The sequence below is a fragment of the Symphodus melops genome, assembly GCF_947650265.1.
Source record: "Symphodus melops genome assembly, chromosome: 3".
NCBI classification, from domain to species: Eukaryota; Metazoa; Chordata; class Actinopteri; order Labriformes; family Labridae; genus Symphodus; species Symphodus melops.
This window is the reverse complement of record NC_136693.1, coordinates 14505200-14532845: the sequence shown is the minus strand read 5'-3', so window position 1 is coordinate 14532845 and position 27646 is coordinate 14505200. Positions and strand designations below refer to the sequence as shown.

General features: G+C 37.4%; 1 protein-coding gene across 1 annotated transcript in view; it reads right to left on the bottom strand.

Moving 5' to 3' along the window:
• Positions 1 to 27646, bottom strand: part of galnt18b (UDP-N-acetyl-alpha-D-galactosamine:polypeptide N-acetylgalactosaminyltransferase 18b) — a 63781-nt gene that overhangs the window by 21508 nt on the left and 14627 nt on the right. The window contains exons 2-6 of the mRNA XM_079339100.1: positions 12773 to 12968; positions 10462 to 10628; positions 4449 to 4632; positions 2393 to 2590; positions 2066 to 2180 (exon numbers count right to left, since the gene is read on the bottom strand). Coding sequence (XP_079195226.1) covers positions 2066 to 2180; positions 2393 to 2590; positions 4449 to 4632; positions 10462 to 10628; positions 12773 to 12968 — 860 coding nt within the window. The remainder of the gene's footprint in view (positions 1 to 2065; positions 2181 to 2392; positions 2591 to 4448; positions 4633 to 10461; positions 10629 to 12772; positions 12969 to 27646) is intronic.

Sequence of the window (27646 nt, the reverse complement as noted above, 5' to 3'; positions counted from 1 at the left end):
AGACAGACAGACAGACAGACAGACAGACAGACAGACAGACAGACAGACAGACAGACAGACAGACAGACCCGACTGCATGGGGCTCAATGGGTCTCCTAATCTTGGGCCGAGCCAAGGTCCTGGAGTCCTGTAGCTCTAAACTCACTATGTCAACCTCTGTTTCAAAAGCTTTACTAAACTCTAGACTACATTAACCTTCAGGCAAGGGCGAGCAGTGTCAGTCTTACACAAACAACTGAGTTTACATTGACTGTAACACTGGAGTAAAAACTAAGACACAGAGCAATGAACCTAAAAGATTCATCAAAGTGTTTATTTACAGCTATGTGCCCAAAGTTGTGATAAGATCAGCAATGTGTCCAGCTGTAAAGCAATCAGCAGGGCTATTATCAGACCCAGAGATTTTAAAAGCTTGCCATTTCTGCAGGAAAGCGACTTACTCGACTGGTCCCCAGTCGACATTAGCGAGGACGAATATTTTCCTATTTGATGCGTTTTTGTAAGATTCTTTCACGACTCTCAAGCAGATAAATCCTGTGAGACAGGAGAGAGGAGGAGTTCTCACCCCCTTCTTCTTGTTTTTGAGCAGGCTGATAGGTGCATTAGTGACTTTGTACAGCAAATGTGTGCTGCCATTAGCCTTCCCTATAGATGCTTTGTTCTTTCACACAACCCTCTGTTTGTAGTAGACGCTCAACTGAATTTAACAACACCCATTTCCATCCAAGTGAGAGCTGGAGATGGTTTGAGAATTACTTCAGGTACAGCACAGTTAGAGGAACAAAACACACAGTCGACAATCTCTTAACACACTGCATACAATAATAATCACTTTGAGTGCTGCAGCTCCCACATGTGCCAGATCGCAAGGAGTTTGAGGTGATCATTTAGTCTTAGAAAGTAATCAGAGTATAAATATTTCGGCTTTGACTTAACAAGTTGCCCTGGGTAGACTTGCCATAGAATAAATACTTCACTGTATTGACTTGTCCCTGTCAAAGTATCCAATCATTATTCTTACATTCGGAAAACAAAACTTAAAGGATCAGGTCGATGTTTTCATTTCAAATTTCCCCTGTTAACAAAACACACTAAGACACAAAACCCTACACTGCACTGGAGGACATTGGAGATATGGCCTAGGAAAAGTTTTGTTTCGGTCTGACAAGGAGACTTGTTAAAAAGTGGTTCTAAAGTGCAGAATCTACTGGACATCTGCTCTGAAATTTGCATTTAATACCATGAAGAAATTTGGGGCCTTCTTTCACACATGGCACAAAGTAGCTCACCTCTATGGGCCATGGTAGCCTCTGTAATTAAGGTCTAAACAGGACCCAAAATATTAAAGCTTCATGAGCCACTTCCGCTCTGCTTGGTGAACACAGTGTTGTAGCACTTAAACTTACTTAAATATCAGTGCATTTTCGGAATATAACAGAAGAAATTTTTATTGTCCACTAGCGATGGAAATTTGCCTTAGGCTCACCCAGAAAACAACATGAAAACATTCAGGCCGTCAATAACACAGACATCATAGCAGCTAGGTATACACTCCAGTGATATGATAGTTTAGATTGAATCAGTCATGTTGTAAGATTAAGGATGTTTACTGCACTTGGAATAAGTGACTTCTTAAAGAGACTTTTAGTTGCCAAAGGGACTCTATATAATACTATCACTGCACAATCACTTGCTTCACCACAGGGAGATTCCAGCTCACCTCCAACACCAAGCTCTTCCTCAGTTTGACAGAGCAAAACACTGACAAAACCTGTAAACTGTAAACCTTTTCAGAAATTAAAACACACACTGGCCTTATATTCTGCATTCACCATAGCTCTGTCATCATGTAAGTAACTGCCCCTCCACCTCTTCACAATTATTTTTTACTTCAGCCAAGTGACACTTTTATACGAGTTTAGTATTTCATATGAAAACAATACAATGAAGCCTTCTGTGACCTTGCTCTCAACAGCTATTACGTGTCATTATCACAGTTAATTTTCCACACATTACCTGCATGAGCAATGGCCCATGTCCACAGGGTGAAGATGGTATTACTCACCCTAATGCCAAGCTCTACATTTTCTCCCCCGTACACCTCCATCCCCTCATCCAGCAGGCCAATCTCCTCGAAGTACAGCCTGTCCACCACGAAGCAGCCAATCAGGGCAGGGCTCCTGAGGGATTAGAGATGATGAAGATCAGTATTGTTCCTCTACACAGGTTATTTGTTAGCGTGTTAGCGGGGAAAAGAGACCTTGCACAAAGTATAATTTGACCATGAATGCTGCATTAATTACCTTTTTTTTTTTTTTTTTGGATTTTTACATCATATAGTAATATTATATTCTTTGATTCAGGCATTAATGATACAGCAGTGTTCACTTACTGGATTGGTGCACTCTTGTTACTGTTGTGCCACCAGGTTTTGGGCGGGTTGAGGTAGCGACACCAAAGCTCCCAGTCGAAGCCGTGGGCTGACAGTGGATACTCCTCAATCTCAAACGTGTCGTACTTGATGTTATCAAAGGATGGTGAGATTATTCTTGTTCTATCTTCTTTAATTCTCTGAAGAATGGGTTCAGCCCTTCACACATGGACAGAAAAAAGTGGTTTTACTGTGAGTATTTTCCATCTGGAAAATGGAAAACACACTAAAGAGCATATAAAAGCAGAAAAAAACAGACTATGAGACCTTTAAAATGAGTTTCATCAAATGTAGTACTATGCAAAACCCCTATTCATATCAGTAAAAGCAAAAGTGTGTTTCCCCTTAGGAGTATCAAGACATGAGATATTTTGACTGTTTTGCCAATTGACCAATCTCCCCCTCAGTCCTTAAACAAGAACATGCTACTTAACATGCAGCTTACATGTGTCTTTACAATGCAAAATTGAAGACACACCCATACAAGTGACTCAAATATATGCCAATATACATGCCTTTGCCTGGCCAGACTGAAGACACCTCTATATTGGTCATTAAGGCAGATGGTCTGTCATAATGTATGTGTGGCTCTGCCTATCGGTAGTGACCAAAAAAATAAGAATGCGGATACAAGCGACAGGAATGAGTTCTGTCTGGAGTGTGGTTGGGATCAGCCTTGACGATAGATAGAAGAGCTTGGACATTTGGGGAGGAACTTGAAATAGAGCAGCTTCTCCTTTGTATCAAAAGGAACTAGTTAAGGAACCAGCTTCCTTTCTACTTTCACTAAAGTGCAGCCGGTGTTGACTCTAGTTCGGTGGCTGCTCTGCAGTGCTTGTGCATATGCCCCATACTTTGTGTTGTACTGAGTGAATAAACTGAAAGGGAACTAAATGTTATGGAGGTACAAGAGTAGACTGCCTTACAGCACAACAGTGAAGAGCTGCTTTTGAACTGAGGGTTGACTATTTTGATGTATATACTGTATTTATGTGAAGGCGAAACCACAGATAAGTAATAACAGACCATGTTAAAGGTATAAACAGAGGTATATTCTGACAAGCCCCACGGGGGTATGGTGTCCTATAATGTTTTGTACCTTGTTCCTCTCCTTCAGGGAACAAAAGTCATAGTCATAATATTTCATTTTACAGACCTACTTAAATATTCACAAATGAAATTGGAAAACCAGAAGAGCTGAATGGAAATTCACAGCATGCCCTGTTGTAATTCCATAAGGTCATATTCTGCATGATATGTTTAATTGATCACAGTGCAATAAAGGGGTGTGAAAAAAAAGATACAGTTAAGTTTCACAATATTTGTTTTCATGATACTATATCCATTTTCCCGCCCCCAAAATCAATACTTGAAATTGATTTAAAATGTCCCTTAAATGCCTTGAATACTCAATGATCTGAGCACCTGTATATTCTGATGTAAATGTACAGTAGATATTGCGGTTGGGGTAATAGGCTGGCTACTAGATCCTAAAGCTGCCAGTAACGGAGAGTAACTGTGATAATTCATTAAAATGATTTAAGCTAACTGGTCGCACTTTCTTATTCAATCCAAACGTATGAGAATGCTGGCAGCCCTCTTTACTTAATTCTGAAAACATTATTAAGAGAATTCCATAAATATTTCCTAATTTCATAAATGGCTCGTCATTGCATCAAAAAGCAGATATAGTTTATAAAGTTAAAAAAAATACACAAAAAGGATTTAAACCATGTCAGTTCACTGAGGATATCATTTTGGATGTTTTTCAGTTCCTCATGACAGATTTGGAACGGAAAGCACAGATTTTCCGTGGGAGTTTGAGCACCCTGACAGTGATGGTTATGATCTTGTGAAGCATTTTTTCTGTGTGTTTGACATAGACACAGTCGATTATAAAACAAACACATTGTAAAAAGTTATTATTTTCACAAACATACACTAATTTGACGAAAAATCCACTGTCATTGTGTAGAGCTGAGATGACTTCACGCTCTACTTGTTTTGAGTAACTCACCAGCCAACATTGAATTCGACGTGGGCATCAAACAGCGCAACGACTGGGGCTGTAGCAGCCCTCCACCCGCTCACTCTGGACCGAATAAGCCCCTCCTGCTTGGCATGCCGCACCATCTTGATAAATCCTGGACTTCGGCTGTTAGTCTCGGACACGAAATTCTGCAGCTTCTCCTTCAGCTCATCTACAAATACACATTTTTTTTAAACCAATCTTTAATACATTTTTGCAGAGACAGGCGAGAAAAGGGATACTTGAGAGCAAAATTCAACCCACAACACAAGACACTGTCATATCCTCCTCCAGTCATGTCCTCCTACAGTCCTGCAGAATCTCAATGGTAGGAGTCCAGACGCACTCATGCTCCACTGCTTTGATCACTGGACCAAACAGGCAGCAGCTTGAGCGGCACAACAGACCTCTGTGTGACTTACCAGTCGTAAGAGGGTATTGCAATATTGAGGACTCTGCAAGCAATGCTTTCAAAACTCCGAGGAATGAGATGGAGGACGTCGATTTGTTTTATTGTTTGGTTTCAAAGTTTGGTTTTAGCATTATCACTTAAGCTAAACCCTGCACTATGAGTCAAAGCCTACAGGATAAATCAGTCAGAGGTTCAGTACTTATTTTGAAAAATAACCACATCTTACTTGACAAGTTATTAGTAAAAAGCTACAGTAATATGTGTAGTAATAATATTGAAATGCTCAAAATCTCCCAGAAGTATGATTCATTTTAGCAAAGATTCAACAATAGAAATTTCAAGAAGAGTGGAAACAACTTCTTTCAGAAAAGGCTACTTGTTGGAGTCCTTTGATAAACCTATATGCAAAAGTCTGTGAGCCTACATTATTACAGTAATGTCACAACTCTTTACTGTTAAATTAAGTGAATTACCACTTGCAAATAAAATAATCTTTGACAATGTTTGCACTTTTAAGTGACCTTTTGACTAAATGAGAATCGGACACAGAAACGAGCAATCAGTATTTGCCATGATATCATTGCTACTTTTGGTTGCTTCAAAAGTCAGGCCAGCTCCAGTGTGTGATTTTCTAAACCTGCACAACTTGGCAAGAGTTCCCTTAAAAAAGTTAATCTGATTTTGAAGTTTATGGGGGCTTTGAAAAAACACTCCACCTCTGATCAAAGACATCAAATATTTTTAAAGCAGCAGATCTTCCAACAAGTCACGATTCTGCAAAGACCCACCATAAACCAAATTGCCCCAGAGTTGGCTTATTTGAATATAAACTGTTATTTATAAATATATTGAATCTGCCTTATTTCCACTAACTTTGAAAATAAATTTGGGCTGCTGTGCTGAACAATTCTTCAAAAGCTTGATCCAAAAGGCTGATAGGCTGATAATTGTTGGTATCTTTTATTCAAAAAAGTCTCACAGGATATCACTTTACGACAATCAACCTTTAGGGAAAAAAAGCAAAACAATAGAGGAATTGATTTACTTAGTTTCTTCATCCCCCAAGGTTGGAAAAACAGGAGTTAACTTCACCAATATTTTTACATTTCCTTTGTTAACACAGAATATGTGGCAAATTAATGTTTGTAAATCAAAGTTTTAGTGTGAGTATTAGTCAATGCATTTCCTGCTGAACTAAAATTGTGCAGTGCCTATTTGATGATCTTATGAGTCAGGTGGAGTTCAGTTGTACTATTTTACCCAAGTAATTTGAAAAGTGTGAAAAATATTGTCTCTCTAGTCGACACATGACAGGCAATATGAAATACTAGAATATCTGATTCCCATAAATAGATAGATCTCCACACTTTCATAAAGTTCTCGACAAACAGTGATATAATGTCCAACTATTGTATTTGTTATATATTGGGTCACAATAAGACACCTCAAGGACGATATATGAAACTAGCACGGAGGTTTTTAAAAAAAATCATAGAAGGGGAGGTGTGCTGTTTGGAAATGGTGCAGGCTTATACGGATAAGACTCTTAACACATTGATGATACAGTATGTAGGATAGTTTCCCATTGAGAAGAGCCAGCAGTGGCTGGTTCTCTATCCTTCCTGGATAATTGTAATCAGCAGACATCCCAGTTATAAATCGGCCAATGATTAGCTTTCAAAACCACAACACATAGAACGCATAGAGACTAGGGAAATCTAAGCCTATGAGACACTCCCTTTTATTAATTGATGTCCCTGCATGTGTGTAAAAAATGTCTTCCCTATGGACTCTTAATACAGGTTAAGGGAAAAGGAAGAGCATAAGCTGGTTCCTACAGATAACAATACAATGTTTAATCCATCAATAATTAAGTAATTGAGATGTGTCTGTGAATTGAAAATAAGAATAATGGTGCACCATGCCTCATAACAAATCCTATTAAAGCATAGTTCATGTCAGCAGGAATGGCTGATGGCCAGCCATCGCTTTTTCAGTACTGATATCCTGCTGAAGCTCTGCTGGAAAGCAATGGGCTTTGGGATGTAGTTGGACTGAAACAACAAGTTAACAGGTTTCTAACATCACAGTGCAGCCAAGAATTAAATCCTGTTAAATAATCAACATGTAGCAAGAAAACAGGTTTTTCTCAGAGGAAAAAAAAGAGGAAAAGCTAAAATAGAGGTGTAACATGGTGAATACACTCTGAAGTTCCTCATCACACTATAACCGTTAGTATGATAAAACAAATCAACATTGTATTAAACTGAATATTTCTGTCTGCACAAGGCTACTGTATTTCTTATCCACAAAAGACACTATTTCATATCAAAACACATTTCCTTTAAAAACTCCTCTTGTTCCATCTTTTTATAGTGTGAATACTTTTTGTTCCTGTCATACATGTTAAAACTTACCACCACAAAGGCGTTAAATTAAATTTACACAGCAGATGTCAAATCTGCATGAGACCATGAAGGCCTTACAAATGTTGTGTAGTCTGCACTGCGCTATTTGGCAATTTCAAATTGATCTTAGATATTTCTGCAGTTGTGAGTATTTCTGCTTATTAAAATGATACTATGTTATAGTTGGCAGTACAAACTGTACAGTCAGCTATATTGTGGTTTTTTTTCTGAGAGCTTTTTTTTGTACCCTCCAGCTTCATGTGGACCTGCTGCCACTGCTTGCTGGATGACTACCTGCTTTCAAACAGTAGCTGGAATTTCTTTGGACCCCTGAGCTGCTGTCTGGATTGTCAGTACTCACAGAGATGCACAAAACTTTAGGGTGAGTAGACTCAGAGTGAAGGATTGAGACACAAATATTTTTTTTCTACATGGTCTGAATCCTGCACTATTAATCTTAATTACTGCAGAAACTTTAAACTAGGCTTTTTGTGATAAGCAGATGAAAAAAGGTTGAACCAATTTCCTATAATGTTTATCAAAATATGAAAACAATTCTAGTCTTCTGCATCTTAAGTTTCAATTACTTTTGTTATTTAGCATTCCTTTTTTTTGTAATCTGAATATGTTACATTTGTGAGTCATTTGAATCTCCTTGATGGGAATGTGAAAGAGTGGTTTTACAGCAAAAAGATGAATCAGACAGAAAAAGTTCCTTAAAGCTAGTGATCTGGCAAGGGCACCATGGAAGACAGGGGGAGGTTTGAATAACAGCATTAAATGCTTTCTGCTGACTTTATTATGCTTGAATGTTGCTGCCTATCAAAAAATACTTTAGTCCCACTTATGCACACGACTCTTACTAGGTATCACTTAAGGTAAAGTATGGAATCATGTCCTCTAACAGTCTGTCATAAAAGCACAACCCCTTACAAAACCTCACTTTTACACAGAGAGAGTTTTCTCGGGCCACAACTTGGGACATTATCCAATTAAGGAGAAATCAGCTAGGTCAATTTGCCCTTCTTTCCCTTGATAGTTACACATTCTCCTGCATGCTAATGCTTCTCAGAGGGGACCTGTGACAGTGCTGGATGACTAATGTAAAGCTGTGGGTGCCTGGGAGGTTCGCTGCAGATGATGACCCCTTCAACAATCTCAGCAGAATCATGGGTCACCAGGCTAACGACTTTTAGCACAGATAAGATTCACAGTCATGGCGATAATGATAACACCAGACCTATCAGGCGCAGTGTGACAGAGTGCTCAGACAAAACAGGGTGAAATGCCATCAGCAAAATGTCAACGCGTGACTTGGGTCCCAGGCAGAGCCAAAGGCGAGTGCTCCCTTGCTATCAATTATGTGACGAAATATGAATTCATGGGACCTGATGTGATAATCCAATGATGGGCTCGGAAGAGTTGGTAAAACTTTTGGGTTTTCATTTTTGCATTTCCTAATGGAAAACATCTGATATATATATCCAAACTTCTGATCAATAACAGCTTGAAAAAGAACAATTCTTTCTCTGTGTGTTTAAAGAAGTGACACAGACGGTAGTCCATGTTATTTTCTAATAGGCTACTGCTCATGCTACATATGTTGCCTTTGATATACTCACATTATTCTCAATATCAGTATTTCCCATGTTGATTGCCCTTAATGCCTTCTCAGACCTTGTAAAAGAAAGTCTAACCCATTTAAGTGTATATTACCTATAAATGGCCTTGGTACAGTATTGTTGCCTTTTTATGGCCTGTTTCCACCTTTTAACTTGTAAGTTGCACAAAGGAAATAATAGGTCTATTCTTAACAGGTGCTTTTTCTGTCTTATGCGTTGCATGGCAGATTAAAGCCACCTGCTGTAGAAGTGATCTCACACATTAGTCATCTTTGTAATAACAAGCAAACAGAGCTCTGCTGTGCAGCTACATTGTCAGCATAAACTTGATATCTTTTCAACCTGACTCTGTTTACACAACAGCTATTGCATGCAGATGTAAAAATTAGGTTTGCAAATGCAGATAAGATATGTACACACAATTCGTCACCTTGGTGGGCTACTATCTGCCCCTAGGCACATTTCCTGGTGTTGCAACTAATGAGTGTTATTCATCAATCGGTTAAATCCAGTGAACACAGTGGCTAATTAAAAAAAGTGAAAGCAGTCTTGAGGCTATCGGAGAGGCAGTAAATATGGGAACTGCCAAAGGTTCCAAAAGCCAGTTCCTTCCCCCATAGTTACCGTTTCTATTCCTGGCAAGCACTCTTTTCTCTCTATGTTTTCAAAGATGGTCATTTCCAAGGATCAATATTAACACCCCGTAACTCTTATTGTATTCACAATCTTGAAGGGGACATATTTTTATTGCTGTAAGCTGTGTCCAGACACAAGTTGCAAGAGCACAAATGAAGTAGAACCAACAGACTTTCCAAGCTGTACAAAACACTTTCTATGGCTTAAAAAGACAAGCTCAAACAAAGTCAACTTTAAGATGCATATCATTACTTGGAATTGATCATAGAACCTTGATTTCAAATTTTGATCAGCACTCTGCTGCTGTCACTTGGTTACAGAATCCTGAAACAAGATGGTAGGGGTGGAGTGTGGAGAAAGGAGGGGAGAGGGGAACTGAGGGATAAAGAGGGTGTGTCTGAAGAGAGCATTGTTTTGATCTGAAAACATGCTCTGCAGGTTGCATATGAACTCTTTCAGTTTTGCAAATGCAGAATATCTCGCAACTGCTTCCAAATACACATCACAATTAGAATGCAAAGAAAAATAAGGTTTGATAGATTGATTGATGCTACAGGACAATTGATTGATTAAGATAAATGAACTGTCAGATACAGTCTGAAATGTTTCTTGCATTACTGCAGTGCCATTTGGAACATAAACATTAAAGATAAGATACAAACATTTGACAAAACATTTATTTGAACAACAAAGACATATTCTGATGACTTCAAGAAGTTTTGATCTGGGATTCACCTCCATACTCAATTTTGGTGCACAAAAGAGTGTTTCAGTCTGACCTTATTAAAACCCTGGACTCTGTTTCTCAGGTTTGATGGTAAAAGTTCAAATTCACTGTTTAGAGTGATTAAGGTCAGAGACACCGCTGTTAGCCAGCCTTAACATGTGTAGTTTGTTGTATTATGTAAGACAATGCTGCTTACTGTTATTGCTGTTGTCGTCCACCAGGATTATCTCTTTGAGAAGGTGGGAGGGTGTTCTGTTGACGGCCGAGTTGATGGACCTCAGGATGACGGACAAGGCTTCATTCACAAAAATGAACACGATGCTTACTTGAGGGAGGTTTAAATGATAGGTAATGTTTCTGCACCTGTGGAGGACAAATTAATCCGTTTTGAGGCAATGTTCTTCTGCATCTTGATCTGAGGACATTCGACAATGATTCCATGAAAGCAAGATTATGTCTAATTTAATGCCAAATGTTTTATAATAATTTATCTGGACCTTATTTCCATGAAATGTGTGTAAAGATATTAGAATCAGAAAATGAACAATGACTTAACTGTAGTAGTGTTAAACCTGAAATTCACAAACAGGGATCCATTTAAAAGAAATAAATGAATGGTTTAGTCCTCAATCAATCAGTCAGGCTTTGCCTTTTTCCTTCAGAAATATTGTTTCCTGAGAGCGTCTGTTACCCAAGCACCTCCATGTACAGAGGTTGCTATCATTGAAGCTACTGCCTGGGGTTTGACTCCAGCCACCTGGTATAAGAAAATGTACAATAAGCCTGTCAATGGCATGTAAATCTCCAGCATACCTGACTTTTAATGCTTTAAGGTCATTCATTTTAAGCAGACTTTAACAGTTTTAATCTAATGAATATTGTTTCCAGGAGAGGGAGACAAAAATTCCACACTGCAGGTTAAAAGATTGCATTTAAATGATTATGACAATTTCTGTCTTTGACTTGCTTTTTGTCAATATATGAAAAAACAAGGCTGTCTTTAAAGACGACTTTAGTTCACACATTTGTTTGATAATTATAGGATAGAAAACCAGTTAGCCTGGGGAAAAAAAGACAAGGGGAAAAACCTGCAGCAGCAGAATCTCATTTGGTGCTTGTAGTACTACTTAGGGCATTTGTGCGTACAAGGTAAAAGCCATTTAAGCACCCACTTTTAAAATGCATATGTTGATTATTATCGAGATTGTCCATGTAGAGCATGTGTCACTGTGGATGTGTATTTCCAAAGTAAGAGGCTTTGATCAAGCCTATACAAACATGAGTTGTCCTTTGCCTACGTATATGATTGACTCAGCAGCAGGTAATTGCTCTGCATGCTTAAGGCAGAAATTTTCCACAGTTGTAATCAGTTTTATGCAATCAAACAATCAAACCAGGATTGGTAACAACAATGAGAATTTTCTGCAGGGAAAGTGCTTCATAAGTCCCTTGAAATATACTCAAACAAGATTGGACTTTAGCAAACAGTTGGTAAGAAAGGACATGACTAAAGAGAATGACTAAAGATTTCATTTTTATCCAGTTCAATTTCTTACAGAAATTAAACCAGCAGCTATTTAGAAATGTGGTCATTTTTTTGCTGTTGATTTTCAGTGACCAACAATATTGAGCAATGAAAGTATACTAATCTTTTATTTTCGGTTCAATGTATGAAACAAGCTTTTTGAACACAGCAACACGACTTAAATATCAGACATTTTATCAGTGCATACTTCATGTGACACCTTTTTGGAGCTATTCCTAAACAAGAAAATGTCTTGCAGCATTTTCTGCCAAAAAATAATGAACAGTTAACTTTATGATCAAAAACAATTTCATTTCTGGTCGTCAGTTGAACTTTGTACACAATATTCTAATATCAAATGTAAGCGACAAAGATCAAAAGAAAAAGGTAAAGTCCAACATGTGATGTCTCAAGTTGAGCAAATTTGAAATGGAGCATTTTTCCTCTGTGTTGTAATACTAATGCAGACTACAGACTGGATGGATTTAATTTTTGGGTTGGTAAATGTAGTATTTGTCATAATATGTCCCCTTTCACGTGATCCAGCCCTTGATAGTTAAGGTTTTTTTTTTTTTTGAAAAGGCACAATTGCTACTCTAATATATCAACATATTAATATCAGTGTATTTATAATACTGTATAAATAGAAATAGCTGTAATTAAAAGTATAAACCACCACACTGCACCACCAACCAGCTGCTTTTGACATTGTTATGTCCTACGCCACCCATTACTGTGGCAGGTTGATATCCAAGAGTTGGAAGAGGAAGGACAAATCTGTTTGCACACAGTCAAAGGGCCACTTTTGCAGCACAACATTGAATTGTACACACTTTCTAAATCTTTAATTTTCTGTGTGTCAGAAAACAGGGAACACATAACTCAGAAATGAATTAATTAAACCATAATCAACAGCTTTTATTTGGGCAGGCCAACAGATAAAAAGGACTATGTTTGAGCACTGTTCTACCTGCAGTCTTACCCATCAGGCCTAAGGTCTGGGATCGGCCTGTCCAGAGGGAGACGATCACTGAGGTAGCCGTTGTATCCATAGTACTGGAACATCTTCAGTGCCACTCGCTGGTTGTCTGGACCAAGCTCCTGACCCCAGTGAGCAAACAGAGACGAGTCAGAGAAGGATGAGTCTGTTTGACTGTCCTCTCCTCTCCCTGGAGTCTCTAGAAGGCACAAGAAGACAAATGGGATGAATAATTGTCTAGCAAGTGACATTGTGCAAAAGGTGACATTTGAGGAGTGTTGAAAAAAATCACACAGCTAATATAGTCACTGTGATAAATACTGTTGTTCTCTATGTTAGGAGGTGAAGGGTGGGCTTTTATTTTAAGAGAATGATTGGCTGTCCTTCAACAGAAAAAGAAGCATGAGGTCATAAAGAAGAGCTGCTGGTGTCCTTGAACAAAAAAATTAATCTCAGACACTGATGTGCTGTTCTGTAGATGACATTGCTCTTTGACCTAATCAGAGATCAGAAAATGAAACTAATTTCCCTGAAGCATTACCAGCATAACACACACAACCTTACCTTAATAATAAATTAAGTTATATTGTTAGTTAGTTAGTTAATTAGTTTATTAGTTGTCCCCTTAGGGAAATTCTTTTTCACAGTTCCATTGATTGTCATGGTACACATTGTGGGATCTTTTTTGCAGAAGTGAACTTTTCTTTGTGGGTAACCATGCAGTACAGCTACTTTTGTGTTTTAAGAAAGGAAAGTGAAGAGAATGTAGTCCTGACTCATTTCATGGCTGAGCAACACTGAAAACTCACACTCACACACTTACACACTGTTTATTACTATTTGTGGTGCTTGTTGATCAACTCAATTCATGTCCAGACTCCATAAAACATAAATGGCATCTGCTAAATATTTTGTCCAGCCTTTGACACATTTTAATATACTTTGGAAGAAAACGTCTGAGTGTAAGAATCAGGGAGCTTTACTCACAGTCATCTGGCTTAAATGCCAAACACCATTGCATACAGTTGAGATAGGGAAAGAAGGGATATCAGCTTTAAGAAAATGTAATGAAAGTTTCTCCTCAGGACTTGCACAAGTTAAGTCTGTAACTCCTTTTCTTGTATTTTCTTGCTTCAAAAATGAAAACATGCAATAGCATTCTCAGGTTTTTAATAATAACAAGCATTTCATTATTCCTGTTGGGACATTCTTCCAGGATTTACTGGAGTGCAAAAGTAATTTTGCAGAGCTTTAGTGTCACTGGACAGCATAGAGATATTTATGATGTGTGAAAAGGCGAATGTGAGAGTGAGAGGGTGGTGGTGAAACTGTGAAGATGAGAATTTTTTTCTGACGCAAAAGTAAACACAAAGACTGAAAGCAGTTTGCAAAAGTATATCAAGAAAGAATTGTACATTTATTACTGTACAAAGGGAAATGTCTGTGAAGGAAAAGAATAAAATGTACCTCATGATCATTTACCTAATTGAAATGGACTGAGTAAAATTGACTTCATGTCAGGGATAATAATTTCATATTGTAAATTAAAATGTCCTAATCAACAGGAAATGAAATGTAATGAAAGTGACTGCCGCTATCATCTGTTATAGAAATTATTTCATTAAAAGAGAAAGCATCAGTCCCCAGCAGCACACTGAGGCTATACAGCAATAACAATAGGACAGATTCCATTATAGAGCTTCACTATTTCAGGTTTCTGCTGGCAGACGGAGGTTATCGGGAATAATTTACAACCTACTAGATATGAAAAAGAGTTTATTTATTTTCAGAATAAAATAAGCTGTAAGACACAGAGATAAGAAGAATGTCTTATTTAAATGAATATCCTTGGTCATAGCAATGTTTGCTGCTGTTCTTAGCATAAAGAAGAAGTGTTATAGATCAAAACAAGAACAACCAAACACAAGGCAATGAATTAGAAAACAGAAATAATCAACGTTTAGTTTTAGATATAGAAGGCTCAGACACCCAAAAAAAGAGAAAATAGGCTGAGTCCTCAGTGACACTGCAAGCAAAAGACAAGGTTAAGTGTGTGCGTTTGTGCAGTATGCATGTGTTTTAAGCAGATTGGGGGGAGGTTAATATTCATGAGCAGATTGTTTTTATGTACAAGTGACAAACCGTCAGCCAACCTAGAACTAGGACAACAATATGGGAGGAGGTGTGAAGGGATTACATTATAAAGCATAAGAAGCTGCTTATGAAGATTGCTTAAAGTCTGTGGAAGGTGAAGAAAACGATTGTACTGACACCTACAGAGTTAATATTCTGTTAAATTATAAGTTCTATTTAGAAAGAGGACATGCTTATTTTCACCCAAAAACTGTGACAGACTCAAGGGCATGTAGACTTCTGGTGATACAAACTTTTACTTCTGCTTCATTTCATTCCAATTAGACTAAAGGCAAATGCAGTTGATGACGAGCTGCATAAAGATTGATTCCTTGAGAAATTTTTAGTGACCGAAAACAGAATAAAAATGGTTTTGAAAATTGGATCTACATGACTCTATATGACTTCTAAACAAAAACTATAAACGAAAAAAAACGAGAATTTTGAAGCCTTGGGGTTGGCATTTTTTTGCTGCCACCTTATTTTTAAAATAAGATATGACCGTGAACACACAAAGCAAGTGGCTGCAACACTTCTGAAAACCACACTTTTAGATAGGGAAACAATGCAACCACAATATGAAACTAAGGGGTAAAAGATTGACAAAATGCTACAAGCCCACTACATCAGTAGATGCTCAAAAAAAGATAGAGAGGTATCTAACAAATTCATTATGCGGATGCCTCATATTTCCATGCCCATATTTATTTTTACTTAAAGATTGTGATTCTTCATTGCTAAGACCAATCTTTGCTTTATTGTGTATTTGACTCTAAATAGGACCATGATTTACAAAACTACTGCTGCATTCCATGATCTCGGAAATCAGAAATTCTATATTCTCTGTCATAAGCCATGACGTGAAAGCTGTAACTATGGCGTTTATTAGCCGCACTCCCCTTTTGGTGTGATTAAATCAATCACACCAATAGTATCGTGCAAGTTCTATCTGTGGACATTTTCGTGCACAAATGATCACGTAGTGTGTTGTTATCGTCTGGTATAAGCGAACAAAACAAAGGTACTCCTGGAGGAGTCCATATGGCTTTTTCAACTTGCAACTAGAACATGCTCAACTCAGGTGTGACGACATTCCCAGCTCCGAGATCCAAGATGGAAATCAATTCAATTCAAAATCCGGGGAGCAATTCAAGGAATGCAGCATTAGTCAAGCTCTATTGACTAAAAACTCAACTTAGCCACTGAAACCAAAGACGTCTTCAATTGAAGGTTTTTCTTTGGTTAATTTTTTGTTTAACTTGTCATCCTGAAACTTCTTTAAGCAGTTGCTGTGCACTCTGTTGGCAACTATGTTTCGCACTTACTCATTGAATGAACTTTAGGAAACCAGAGGCCCCACCCCATTTTCCATTTAGCCATTGCCCTGGATTAATGATAAACTTTTTTTCTTGTCTGATAAGATCAATGGCCTTTCCCTGAAAACCATAATGAAGATATGCCAATGTTGTTATCAAAATGTGTTTATGCTAGATACTGAGTATCACATTTTCTCTCTTTTTTTTTGTTTTTGTGAATGTTTTAAACTTATCAAAACAGTCTTTGTTTCAAAAGACACTTTTGTGTAAAAGCAAAGTACTTCTGAGGAATGCTATTATTGTTTAACTTCACTTAAACATGAGCATTTTGTATTTAGTCTACCATATGTTGTAGGATACTTACTTGTCTTTTACTCCAAAACATGGATGAATTATTTTTTTACATTTCTCAATAAAATTTTAACAAATCAAAAAGTGAACTAAAACTGAAGTTCAGAGATCAGTGCACAGTTCGAGCCTGTGGCAGAAAAAAGTTCAAATTTCACATTTAACACACAGTTGTTAAAGTTTCACTGCTGTGAAACTGAATAAGTGTCTTGGCAGAAGAGAACAATGTGATTAGACTTAGAAGAAGGATACAAATTCTTTAGGTCTTCAACCCTGGCAGGTATGCCTGGAGCCCCGTTGATTTGTCTGCTTGTGGTAGTGATTAATTAACCCTACAGAGACCGTTTTCTTAGAGGTGGATCTTAGAGGCAGCACTGAGGCAGGTTGGTAATATTTGGACCTCAGCAACATTGTCTTCTTTGTGTGCTGTTGCAGTGGGGCAAACACACTAGATGACTGACAAGCTTGGCAGTACAAATAAACTACATGACTTGATTTTTTTTATTGAGCAGGTCATGTGACTGACTTTAACCTTGTGTTTGAAGAGAGGTTTCTTCTTGAGCACACATTCAGACGTCTAACCTTGGTGCTAACTCAAGTAAAACAGAGCCAAATACCTGAGGCAATAGCTACAGTACAGTATGTGTGTGTGAGCTTGTGGTAAAGTATTCCCAAAGCTTCCCAGCAGCACTCCAGGCATGTGTGGAGTGCAGCTCGAAGCATGATTGAGCTTCTATTACATGCACAGCAAGGATACCAAGTTCTAGTTTTCACAGTCACATAAGGGAGCCAGAAGCAAAATATATGATATAATATGATCATACAACATTAAAAAAAACAACTAGATTGTTAGCCATTTAACTTGACCACTAAAAAGAAGTCATTGAAGGAACACAATAACCCCCCAGGTCCTACTCCGACTCACTTTTACAGGCACAGCAAATGTTGAATCCCAAAGAAGATCCCATAAAAAATAGTTCATAAAGATAAAACTGTCCAACAGATAGTCATCTTTTTTTTATTTTATTTAGCCTCCTGACTGTGTAGCTGATATATATATTTTTTATTTTAAATGCAAATCATCATCATTTTTGACAAATCAGAGATAAATCTCTTCCACATGACTCCATCCTGCCGAGTTCAGATCCAGGCTTTTGATAAAACAGCTCTTGGCTGACCTTTTTTTTTTTTGCCTCTGCCTCTCCATACTCCATTATACCCTGGGAGGGAAGTGGGAAGCATTTGGCTGTTGTAACAATTTTAGTGGAAATCAATAGAAGTGTAAAATCTCGGCTGAAAGATCTGAAGTCAAGTGGACAACCAGAGCCCCTTCTCACAAGAGTTGAGGTAACATCCTCACTTACACCTCAATGCAAACCTCAGGTCTCACTGCATTCAAGACGTGTTCAATCATTTATCTGATTCACTATCAAGCCTTGATCTCTGCCAGCACTTAAACTTTAAACAATTCCTTTGTGTCAGTACTGTATAATGGGGAAATCCTGTGTTGTCTTATTTTAGGACATACAATGTAGAAGAGAGTAATTTGTTATGTTTTTAATGCGAAAAACGCAATCAATCACGATGAACGATTGAAATTCAGTAACTGATAGTACGTATTTTCATGGATTCATTCATCTTGATAAATTTGTGGATATATCTTTTAATTGTGTCAACCCTGTGAGAGTAATTCTTTTAGGTTTGTGAAGCTGTAATACATAAATGTGTAAGAGATCTCATGACAGTAGCAGCAGAGTTATATTTCGTTTGGAGCCAAGTGTCTGTTGTTGTCTGCGAGATTTTACTGAACATAGATGTTTGACATTTGAATCAAGGAGATGTGTTCTTCATGCCTTATACAGAGTCAACTATCTGTGGGCTGTCTTTCTATCAGAATATAAGGAAGACAGTAAAGAAGAATACTTTGGGCCAGTGACTGCAGAGTCCTGGTCCAGCATGTCAACTATTGTGAGACCAGCATGCCAGTAACTGCAAGGTTCTGGTCATCAAGCATGTCTGAGCTATTATCTGTAATGTATATTTTGTAGTTATGTTATTTGACCATGCCTAAATAAATCTAAGATGATCCACAAGTCTGTTTGATAATGTCCTCCTCATTCATTCAACACAGATATGGAAACCCTCACCTTACAGTGATACATTGCGGTATAAATCTATTTTATATATATTTAGATACGTTTAGACATCCAAGCCTCCATCTAACCCTTTTCTGTTACCTGAACTCAGATGGATTGATATGATCGCTTTAATACATGTCAGTCTGCAATGTAATGAAGAATAAATTGATAACCTAAGCATTAGTCTTGTTTAAAAATTAAAAATGGTTTTGGATAAAAATTCCACCCAAAAGTTATTCATATAAAGTTCAGGTGAACATACTGTCGTTCCAACTGGGTTTTCTTCAAATACCCATCAGGTTTTGTGATTGGTTCCCTGAGTACGAAACCATATAGTTCCTAAACTGTGTTTTTAAGTCATTCTATGTTACATAAAGAACGTCGGTATCTGGAACACTTTAAGAGTTTATGTTTACAGTTGCGTAAAGTCTGAGTAGCCTTATTTTGGACTTGCATGATTACATACTCTTGAGAAAAGCCAAATCCACTCCACTTCTGTGTTTTGCTTCAATAATTTAGACAGCACTTGAATCCAGACCGCTCTCACAGAGATAAAGGGCAACACATTCCTCACTATTATGCTGAGAGAATGAGGGACTTAAAGAAGCTGCTGTAGAAGTCATTAACTACATAGTAAAAATGAGAAGTGAATATTGTTTTAGTTGAATCCCTGTTAAACCTTGATACCAGACAGTCGATTAAAGATCAGTCTTTAGCTCTTTGTCTGTTTTACATATTTCACTCTCTGCAAATATCCTCCAATTAAAGCAGACAGCAATTTAGCCTCTTTCTTTGTGTCATTTTACATCCAAAATAATGAGCGTAGCATGAAGCCGCAATATCAAATAATGTATTGCAGTCAAAAATGTATTAATTTTATATTCATCCTGACACCATCTGCATAGGAGAAGAAGACCTTGATGGAAACTAAACAATGGAAAAAGCAGGCTTCAACAACATGAAACTTTCAAGACACAGTGGTGTTGCTACAACTTGATACCAAAGAAGCTGTCAGCTACAAAAAAATCAAGTCTTTTTTGAACCTTTCATGTTCAAAGCAGTTTTGACAATAGTGCAGAAAATCTCCTCCATGCTGTCACAGTCACATTTAGCAGTTTTCGAACACGTTTCCTTCCAGATAAGCTCATGACATTACATCTTTACAGCTGCTTCAGATGTCGATCCAGGAGTTGATTTTTCCACCCTGTCACTTTGGAGATACCCTTACATTAGATTACCTGCACACTCACTTTAATACATACCCTTTCTAAAGTTTCCAGTATTATAATATCTTCAAGTAAGGCAGATTTGTGCTATAAAGTTAATTTACCATTCACTTAAAACACACAAAAAGCCTTGTCTAACAAAAAGAGAAGATGTTATTTTGTGATAATCAAAATGTTCATTGCATTCAACATAAAGTGCATGTTTGAAAATAGTTTTCTTTTTGTGAGAATAATTTCAGCCATAAAGCCAAGCCAAGAACACACATTATGACAGGTACTGTATACAACACATTGCCAAACAGTTCACTAATGACCATTAGACATGACCTTCTCTTTTATTGAGGTCAAGATGTTCTGAAGCAGGGGTGTCCAAACTTTTCAGCTCTTTACCCCTGAAATTAGGGTGCCAGAGACTAGGGAGAAAGACCTAGAAAGTCCTTGGAAGTGGTTAAGGTATACTTAGAGAAAGCATGCACACTCACCAATGAGGTCTATCCAAACACTGTTTACGCAAAATACAACAGCATCAACACTCTAAAATTACTTTACATGGTAATTTATTGTAAGAAAGGCTAGAAACAGAGTACAAACTTTTTCCATGAAGGTTTTAGTTCTGATTGGTCAAAAAAAAAAAGACGCACTGGTGTGTGCACCATGTGTAAAGAGCAGCAGACACCAACAGCGTTATAAATTAATTCAATTTTTTATATTTGAAAATGAACTACTTTGTGTATACATTTATACAGTAAATGTATATATTTTATTATTTCTGGAAGGCTTCTCCAGCCCCCCTTGGGGCAAAGACTATTTGCCACTTTGCCACCATTACTGCAAAACATCCATGCAAGCTGGAGCACCTTAGACTACAGGTATCTGAAACAATACATTACTAAAAATATTCTTCTGGAACCTAAAAACATAGAAGAACTAATGTGACTCATTTAACCTCTGAACCCAAAGTAAGTTGAGGTTTTAAATGGGAAAGGGGCATAAATCTATCAATATATTACCATATCAATTTAAATATAGTATATACTATACAGTATATATAAAACAGATGGGGAATTTTATTTAAGAAAAACCTGAAAGGTATTAAGCATAAATGTGTGCCTGCATGAACTCTACTGGTCATCACAGCACCGAACAGGAAACATTATATTTGATGTTTTTTTTTAGTTTCACCTCTCTGAGATGTCATTCGTCTCACTCAGTGATTTATAATTCTACAAATTATAGCACTGAGATGACTGTTGTTTTTTTTATCCAACACCTTCAGATATTCACAGTTACATGGCTCCTCCTCACCATGCTGGTTTCTTTATACAGAATTAGATTAGAGAAGATCTCAGCATTTTTAACAGCTTTCACAGCTTGACACAGATGGCTCGAGAACACTGTTATTGTGTAGCTTGTTGTTTTGAAAGAAGCTCTCTCGGTTATTTTATTCACACTTGCCATGTTAGCAAGTTAGTGACGAAAAGCCTGTTCTTATCTTACAGCAACAAAAGGTCAGCCAGGCTGTCATCTCTTTATGATTGAACCCCATATGTTTCTGGCTTTTGATTTTAGTTGCACGTTGCAGGAAATATTGCAGGTATACTCTTATAAGGAACTTAAGGGACACAATGATATTACGCCTGTTTTGTCATTCTTGCACTTTCTGTCTCTGAAGGTCTCATATTAATTTTGAAATTGTAAATGATTACAGCCTGAATCAAAATAAGATCCAAGTAGTAAATAATGGACAATAACCTGTGAGTGCGCTGGGTTAAGTTGCATTAGTAATACAATGACCCAAAATTTGAAATCCCAAGTCTCACCAATCAAAGTACGCAATCATGTAAAACCTTAGTATAACAACAAATGTTACACTCACAGAACACAGCTCCTACATACTGACCGTGATGAACTTCACACACACACACACACACACACACACACACACACACACACACACACACACACATATATATATATATATAAATAAATACACATAGCATCGTTAGAGTTTAACTATCTTAATCCTCCTGTCTCGAAGGAAGTCCCACATTTCCTGACAGTAAATACACCTAATAACCAATTAGTATTTTTACTGAGTCCAGCAGTGTATAGGTGCTGTATGGGCCTGCTGGGGGGGAGTTCTCTCATTAGGACATATCAGTAGCTGGCACGTCACACTGACATTCCATCTTTAAAGAGCACAGTGGTGTGAGGCTTTGTCATTTCCTTTGTTTATTCCCAAGAGTTGCTACACAAGTGGTGGAATTTAGGAGGAGGGTCATGTTTACTTGCAGCAGCCTTTGTCATCTCCACGTCTTTTGTTCATTTTTCCTCATTAAAGCGCTGAAATCACCCGTGCCCTTCACAAGGGTACAAAGGCTTTCTCTGTGCTTTTCATCATTTAGCAGCAGAATTCTCTCCAAAAACTCAATGCCATTAAGGCCAACATATTTGGAGCAACTAGCTGCAATTCTTTTCTCGTTGTTTTGAACTGCAGCTGATATTACCAGACATTTGATTTTAAGTTCAGGACAGTTTTGTGCTATTGAGCCACATTTATTATGCTCAACGTTCAACTTGAAAAGCTCTATTTTTTATCCCATTGAATTCTGTCATCTGAGATGCCTTTATATAACCTCTAATCTGATCGGGCTTTCTCAACACTCAGATTGTGGAAAAAAATCACCTTTGCTACTGTATATCTCTTCACTTTTTATCTTACTTTTTTTTTTAATCTCAGCCCTGCACTTAACATCATTTATCCCTTACAGTGGGGGATGTTTTCTTTACAAAATGGAGTCTGGCGTGTTGCCTCTTATCAGAAAACCACCCATCAGTATATGATATAAATCAAAAATATTTCAGAGCATTCATAAGAGATCAGAAAAAAAACTAATGTGGCATCAGACTTTGGAAAGCCCAGGGTAAAGAATATAATCACTCAATCTCTTATGGTATCTATCTTTCAGGCCAACCATCATTTATTAAGAAAGATGTCACTTTCAATCAAACTGACTGCATGCTTTTAGATCTAAATTTCACAGTGTTAAAACAAAAGGACACTCACATACTATCAAGTCAGGCAACTGCTGGATTTTTGCCCCAACATACTCCAGAATCGCTGCTGTCAGGGGCATTCTATTATATTCCTTAATAATGTTTACAATATAGGTAGTCTGAGCTCCATTAAAATCAACTGTGTTGTGAAATTTCGACCAAATTAGTAAAGAGTAGGGCTGAAAGTCACTTTAAATTCTTGCAGATACCACAACCTTCATGGCTTTATATTGTTCACCTCTTCTTGACCACCATTCTATGTGGCTAAAACTAAATCTTTATAGGTTTTTTGTCTGATACTAAAGGAAGGAACATTTTTTAGAATTTGACTCCAGAAGTAGATCAGATTTTGATTCAGTCGATGAACCCCTCTTCAACCATGAAGAGCCGAGAGTAAACATATTCATTTTAAGACAGTCTTGGCCTCTAATCCATCTGATTAAAACATGTATTTTTTAAAGAGCAGAAAGTCAAGTTCTGTCAGTGATTGTATAATTCAGTTCACAGTTGGTATTACAGAAGAGCAAGAGGTATTCAATATAGGGCCTTCTGAGAATCTCTTTAATATTTCAAATTTCAGTGCCTCTAAAGCAGTGTAAATAATTCCAGCCTATTCAACAGAAATGTTAACTTACAATAACACTACGCCTGCAGAGATCTTTTTAATGAATAGGAAAAGATCCACAGATGTGAGAGAGTTTCTGATGTTTAATATTTTACAGATGAGTAGTGAAAGAATCTTTAAAATGCTGTCGGATTTGTATTTTCCTTACCCTCTGCAATAGAAACAGAAATCTCTGATTTATATTAATGAAGCCTACATGGGTTTGGATAGCAGACCTAGACATCAAGTATTTTGTTTTATCTATATGGTTTTGATCATAAACTCTGTTGTTAGCTGGTATGGGGCATATATCAATTATTCAGATGGATAGCTCTTTGATTTTGAGTCAGGGAATTATAAAGGAAATAAGACACAGGTTGATTTACAGAATAATTGTGAGAGTCTCTATTCAAAAAGCTGCTATTCACCTGGGGCCTGTGCTGAGAGTCTTGTCGTGACTGCCTACATGGAAAGCTGACAAACAGCATATAGCATACAAGAAACTGTGAGGTGCTGGTGGCCTATAGAGGTTAGTCTGCGTGCCCCATGTACAGAGGCTATAGTCCTCAAAGTGGATGGCCCATTTTCAAATCCAAGCCATGGCTCCTTTTCCACATGTCATTCCCCCTCTCTTCCTGAATTCTGGTCCTATCCACTCTTCAGTCTCTCTAATTAAAGCATAAAAATTCCCAAAAATAAAACTAAAAAACAAACACACAAACAACCTGTGACAGCAGTAAGGTAAAATGCAGCCTTGTTAGGTAAGTTTGTAGAAATATTAAAACTCAGAATATCACCACACCCAACTTCCCCATTTCTAATGATGAGAGATGCCTTGTTTTAGTTTATGAAAAATGTTGAGACAGCAGATGAATTCATATGCAGATAAATCCCAGAGAACCAATTAACCCCCTCTTCCTGCATAATTTCTGCATTTACAAACCACAAAATCCCAATCTGTTATAAATATGTTACAAAAATAATAACAGCACATCTATACTGGTGTTTGATTGTTGACACACTCTGCAAATGATCAGGACCTTCATTAGGATGTGTGTACTTCGATATTAAACCCAGAGGTTTGGACTCATTTACATGCAGGTTGTTCCAGATGAGAGCAGGGGTGACCTGGACTACTACTAAAAAATTAAGGTGCGCATATATATATATATATATATATATATACACACATATATACATATATACACATATATACATACATACATATATATATAAATGGAAAATGGAGAAAAAAGGTAACGTTATATGCTCACTATAGGATAAATCAGTGAAGCTGAAAACTGTGACGCTAAGTTAAGTTTGCTGAAGTTAGGGGAGAGTTCAGGGCAGTCCAGTTATCTGCACTTTGTATGCCTGCATTCTATCTTAATTCGGGTTTAAACGCGTTTCTAAATGTGAATGTGACTTGCATGATCACACGAGGTGATAGGCAAAGGTTTCTTACTGAGAAGCTCTTTTAAGATGGTTGTCACCAGCATTTGTCACACAGAAGTAGAAGTAATCATCATTACTTCCAGCCTGTATCCACCACTTCTGTTTGCTCATTTTAATAAGTCTTGTATGGCAGCATTTACACTGAAGGTCACTATAATGGACACTTGCAGTGTGCACAAAATGCTGCATTTTTGTTGCCTGGCGCTTTTTCAATGAAGCTGTTACTCTCCTAGAGCTTTTCGGAAAACGCTGACTTCCTTTTCCGTATGATAACTAGAATACCTGTTGTTACACAGCAGGTCCTGATAGTATGATAAGCTATAGGCTAGCTAAGAAACAGCCGTAACCCCGGGTTTGACTGGAACATACACCGATAAATTGTTTTTGAATTTGACACTGGTGCTTAAGTAATTTTTTTTTCTAAACAGAAACAGCCAACAACATTGATTAACCTATTTACAGACAAATAGTGTTGCAAGCATGTATTGCTTTAGTTGGTTAAAAGCATGACAGGGACATTAGTGTTATATACAGTAGATATTTGTTGGGACTCAGGAAAAGGAGCATAAAAACAGGACAGTCCTAATTTGACCGAGATGAATAGTCACTGTAACCTTGATCAGCTCTCCACAAATAAAAAGCCATTTCAGAATTTTAGTGCGCTAAAACGTGGCCATTGAGCACAAAATCCAGATAGCAGCTCCCATTAGAACATAATTGGGGAAAGCTTGTAAAATTGTTTACCAATATCTAAGATATGATTATGGTTCATCCAGTCAATATTGGAGGTTTAATTCATGTCATTGAGTCAGTTCATGTTGAATTGAAAGTTGGATATTTTAGATAAATCTGATCACTTTAATAAATGTTACACATATTTAAAGCAAACAAAGGGGCATGTTCAATCAATGAACGATATTCTGCTGGTTGAAATAACAATATACAATGATACTTGAACCAGTGCTTTCCCTTGCTCACTCGTTTGTTCTGATTCTCTTCTAAAATAAGATTATAATGCATTGATTGCAACAAATTAGCTGTACTGACCAAACCCTAACGACACATGACACCTGCTTTGTGAATACTAAGTCAGGGTAGAATGAAATCTCGAATGAGAAGTGTTAGTTGCTATTGCTATTAAGGCTGGAAATGCAGACCAGAAAGTGAAGCGAGAAAAAGTCAGACTGGTGAGCAGGAAAGGTCTTGTAGGTTGACAAATGACGGTCCAACTCTTAGGAGTGATAACGGACTATCTATTGTCATAATCTGCAAGTTTAGTAATGGTCTGGACAACAATATCAATCAAGTTTTCACTGTTTTTCTTCAGAGGAGGGAACATGACCTGAGGGTCAAACTGCAGGGCTGCCTTGGGAAGGCAGATAACACCATTAATAAGATGTTGTCAAAAAAACAGGATTACAAAATTCGACCAAACAAACACCACAAAATATGGCTTCTTCCCAGTATTTATTTCCATTTTTTTGTGTTCTGCTCTAGTTGCAGTGGACTTAATCTGTCACATTTTCCTGAGATCCTGCCTGAGTTTGCATGTCACACTACTGATGAATTACATGTGTCAACTTTAATTATGTAGAGGTGCATTATCTCAGTCAAAACATCAAAATGAAGCCAATGTAGCCAACTTTTCACTCAAACCAAACACTGCATCAACTTGAGCTGTCTTATGTAATTATGGACATACTTTAACAGGGACAAAGACATTGTAAATACGCAGATGTTTATATTCTTTGAGATTTTTGTTGGCCATTTTCAACGTCTTTAATGAATCACCTTGCATGCAGAAAACATTTGTTTCAGTATTGATTCTGTTCACAAAAATATGGCAACAAACCTTTTTGATTGACAAAAACAAGACGTTGATGAACTAAAATTCTTTTTTATTCTTTATGTTTAATTTTCATAAATAAAATGCTGCTGGGCTCAGATATTTTATCTTCTGTAAGGAACATTTAAACCTTGCTTAGATAAGTTCTTTATAAGTAATTAAGTTATTGTTGTTATTATTAATAATAATAATAAATGCGTGTGTGTGTGTGTGTGGGGGGGGGGGGGGGCTGTCTGATATAACAAAATCCATGGTATTTTCCCTCACTGTGTGTCTAATCTGAAAACTGGATAAGAGGGATAAAATGTCTCTGATGAGAAGAAAGCTTTGTTTAGCTCCAGTTAGCTAGTTTGTTCAATTAGTTGTGTGGCTACATGTATGCTATTAGCTGACACTGCCAGGTAGGGCAGCTCTGAGGTGTCTGTGACTCCACTGGAAAATGGGTTTGAAGGAATGGATGTTGGGTCTTAGTCATTGCCCACTTTCATAGGCCATGTTTGTGGGTTTCTGCAGGGTTGGCCTTGCTAACTGACTCTTTATTTACTGTATTCAAAACAAGCTTTGTTTGTCTAGTTGGTTGCAGTCGCCTCAGACTTTTTGTGTCTCCCCGCAATTGCTCTTCAAGTATTTGTTTAAACTTTCTGCAGCTCACTTCTGTTATCATATTTCTTTGCGGCTTTTGTTTGAGTTTTGGAATTGGTGCCTTTTCTTAATTTTGCAGAATTTTTTCTCCTCACGAATATTTTGGAGGCAG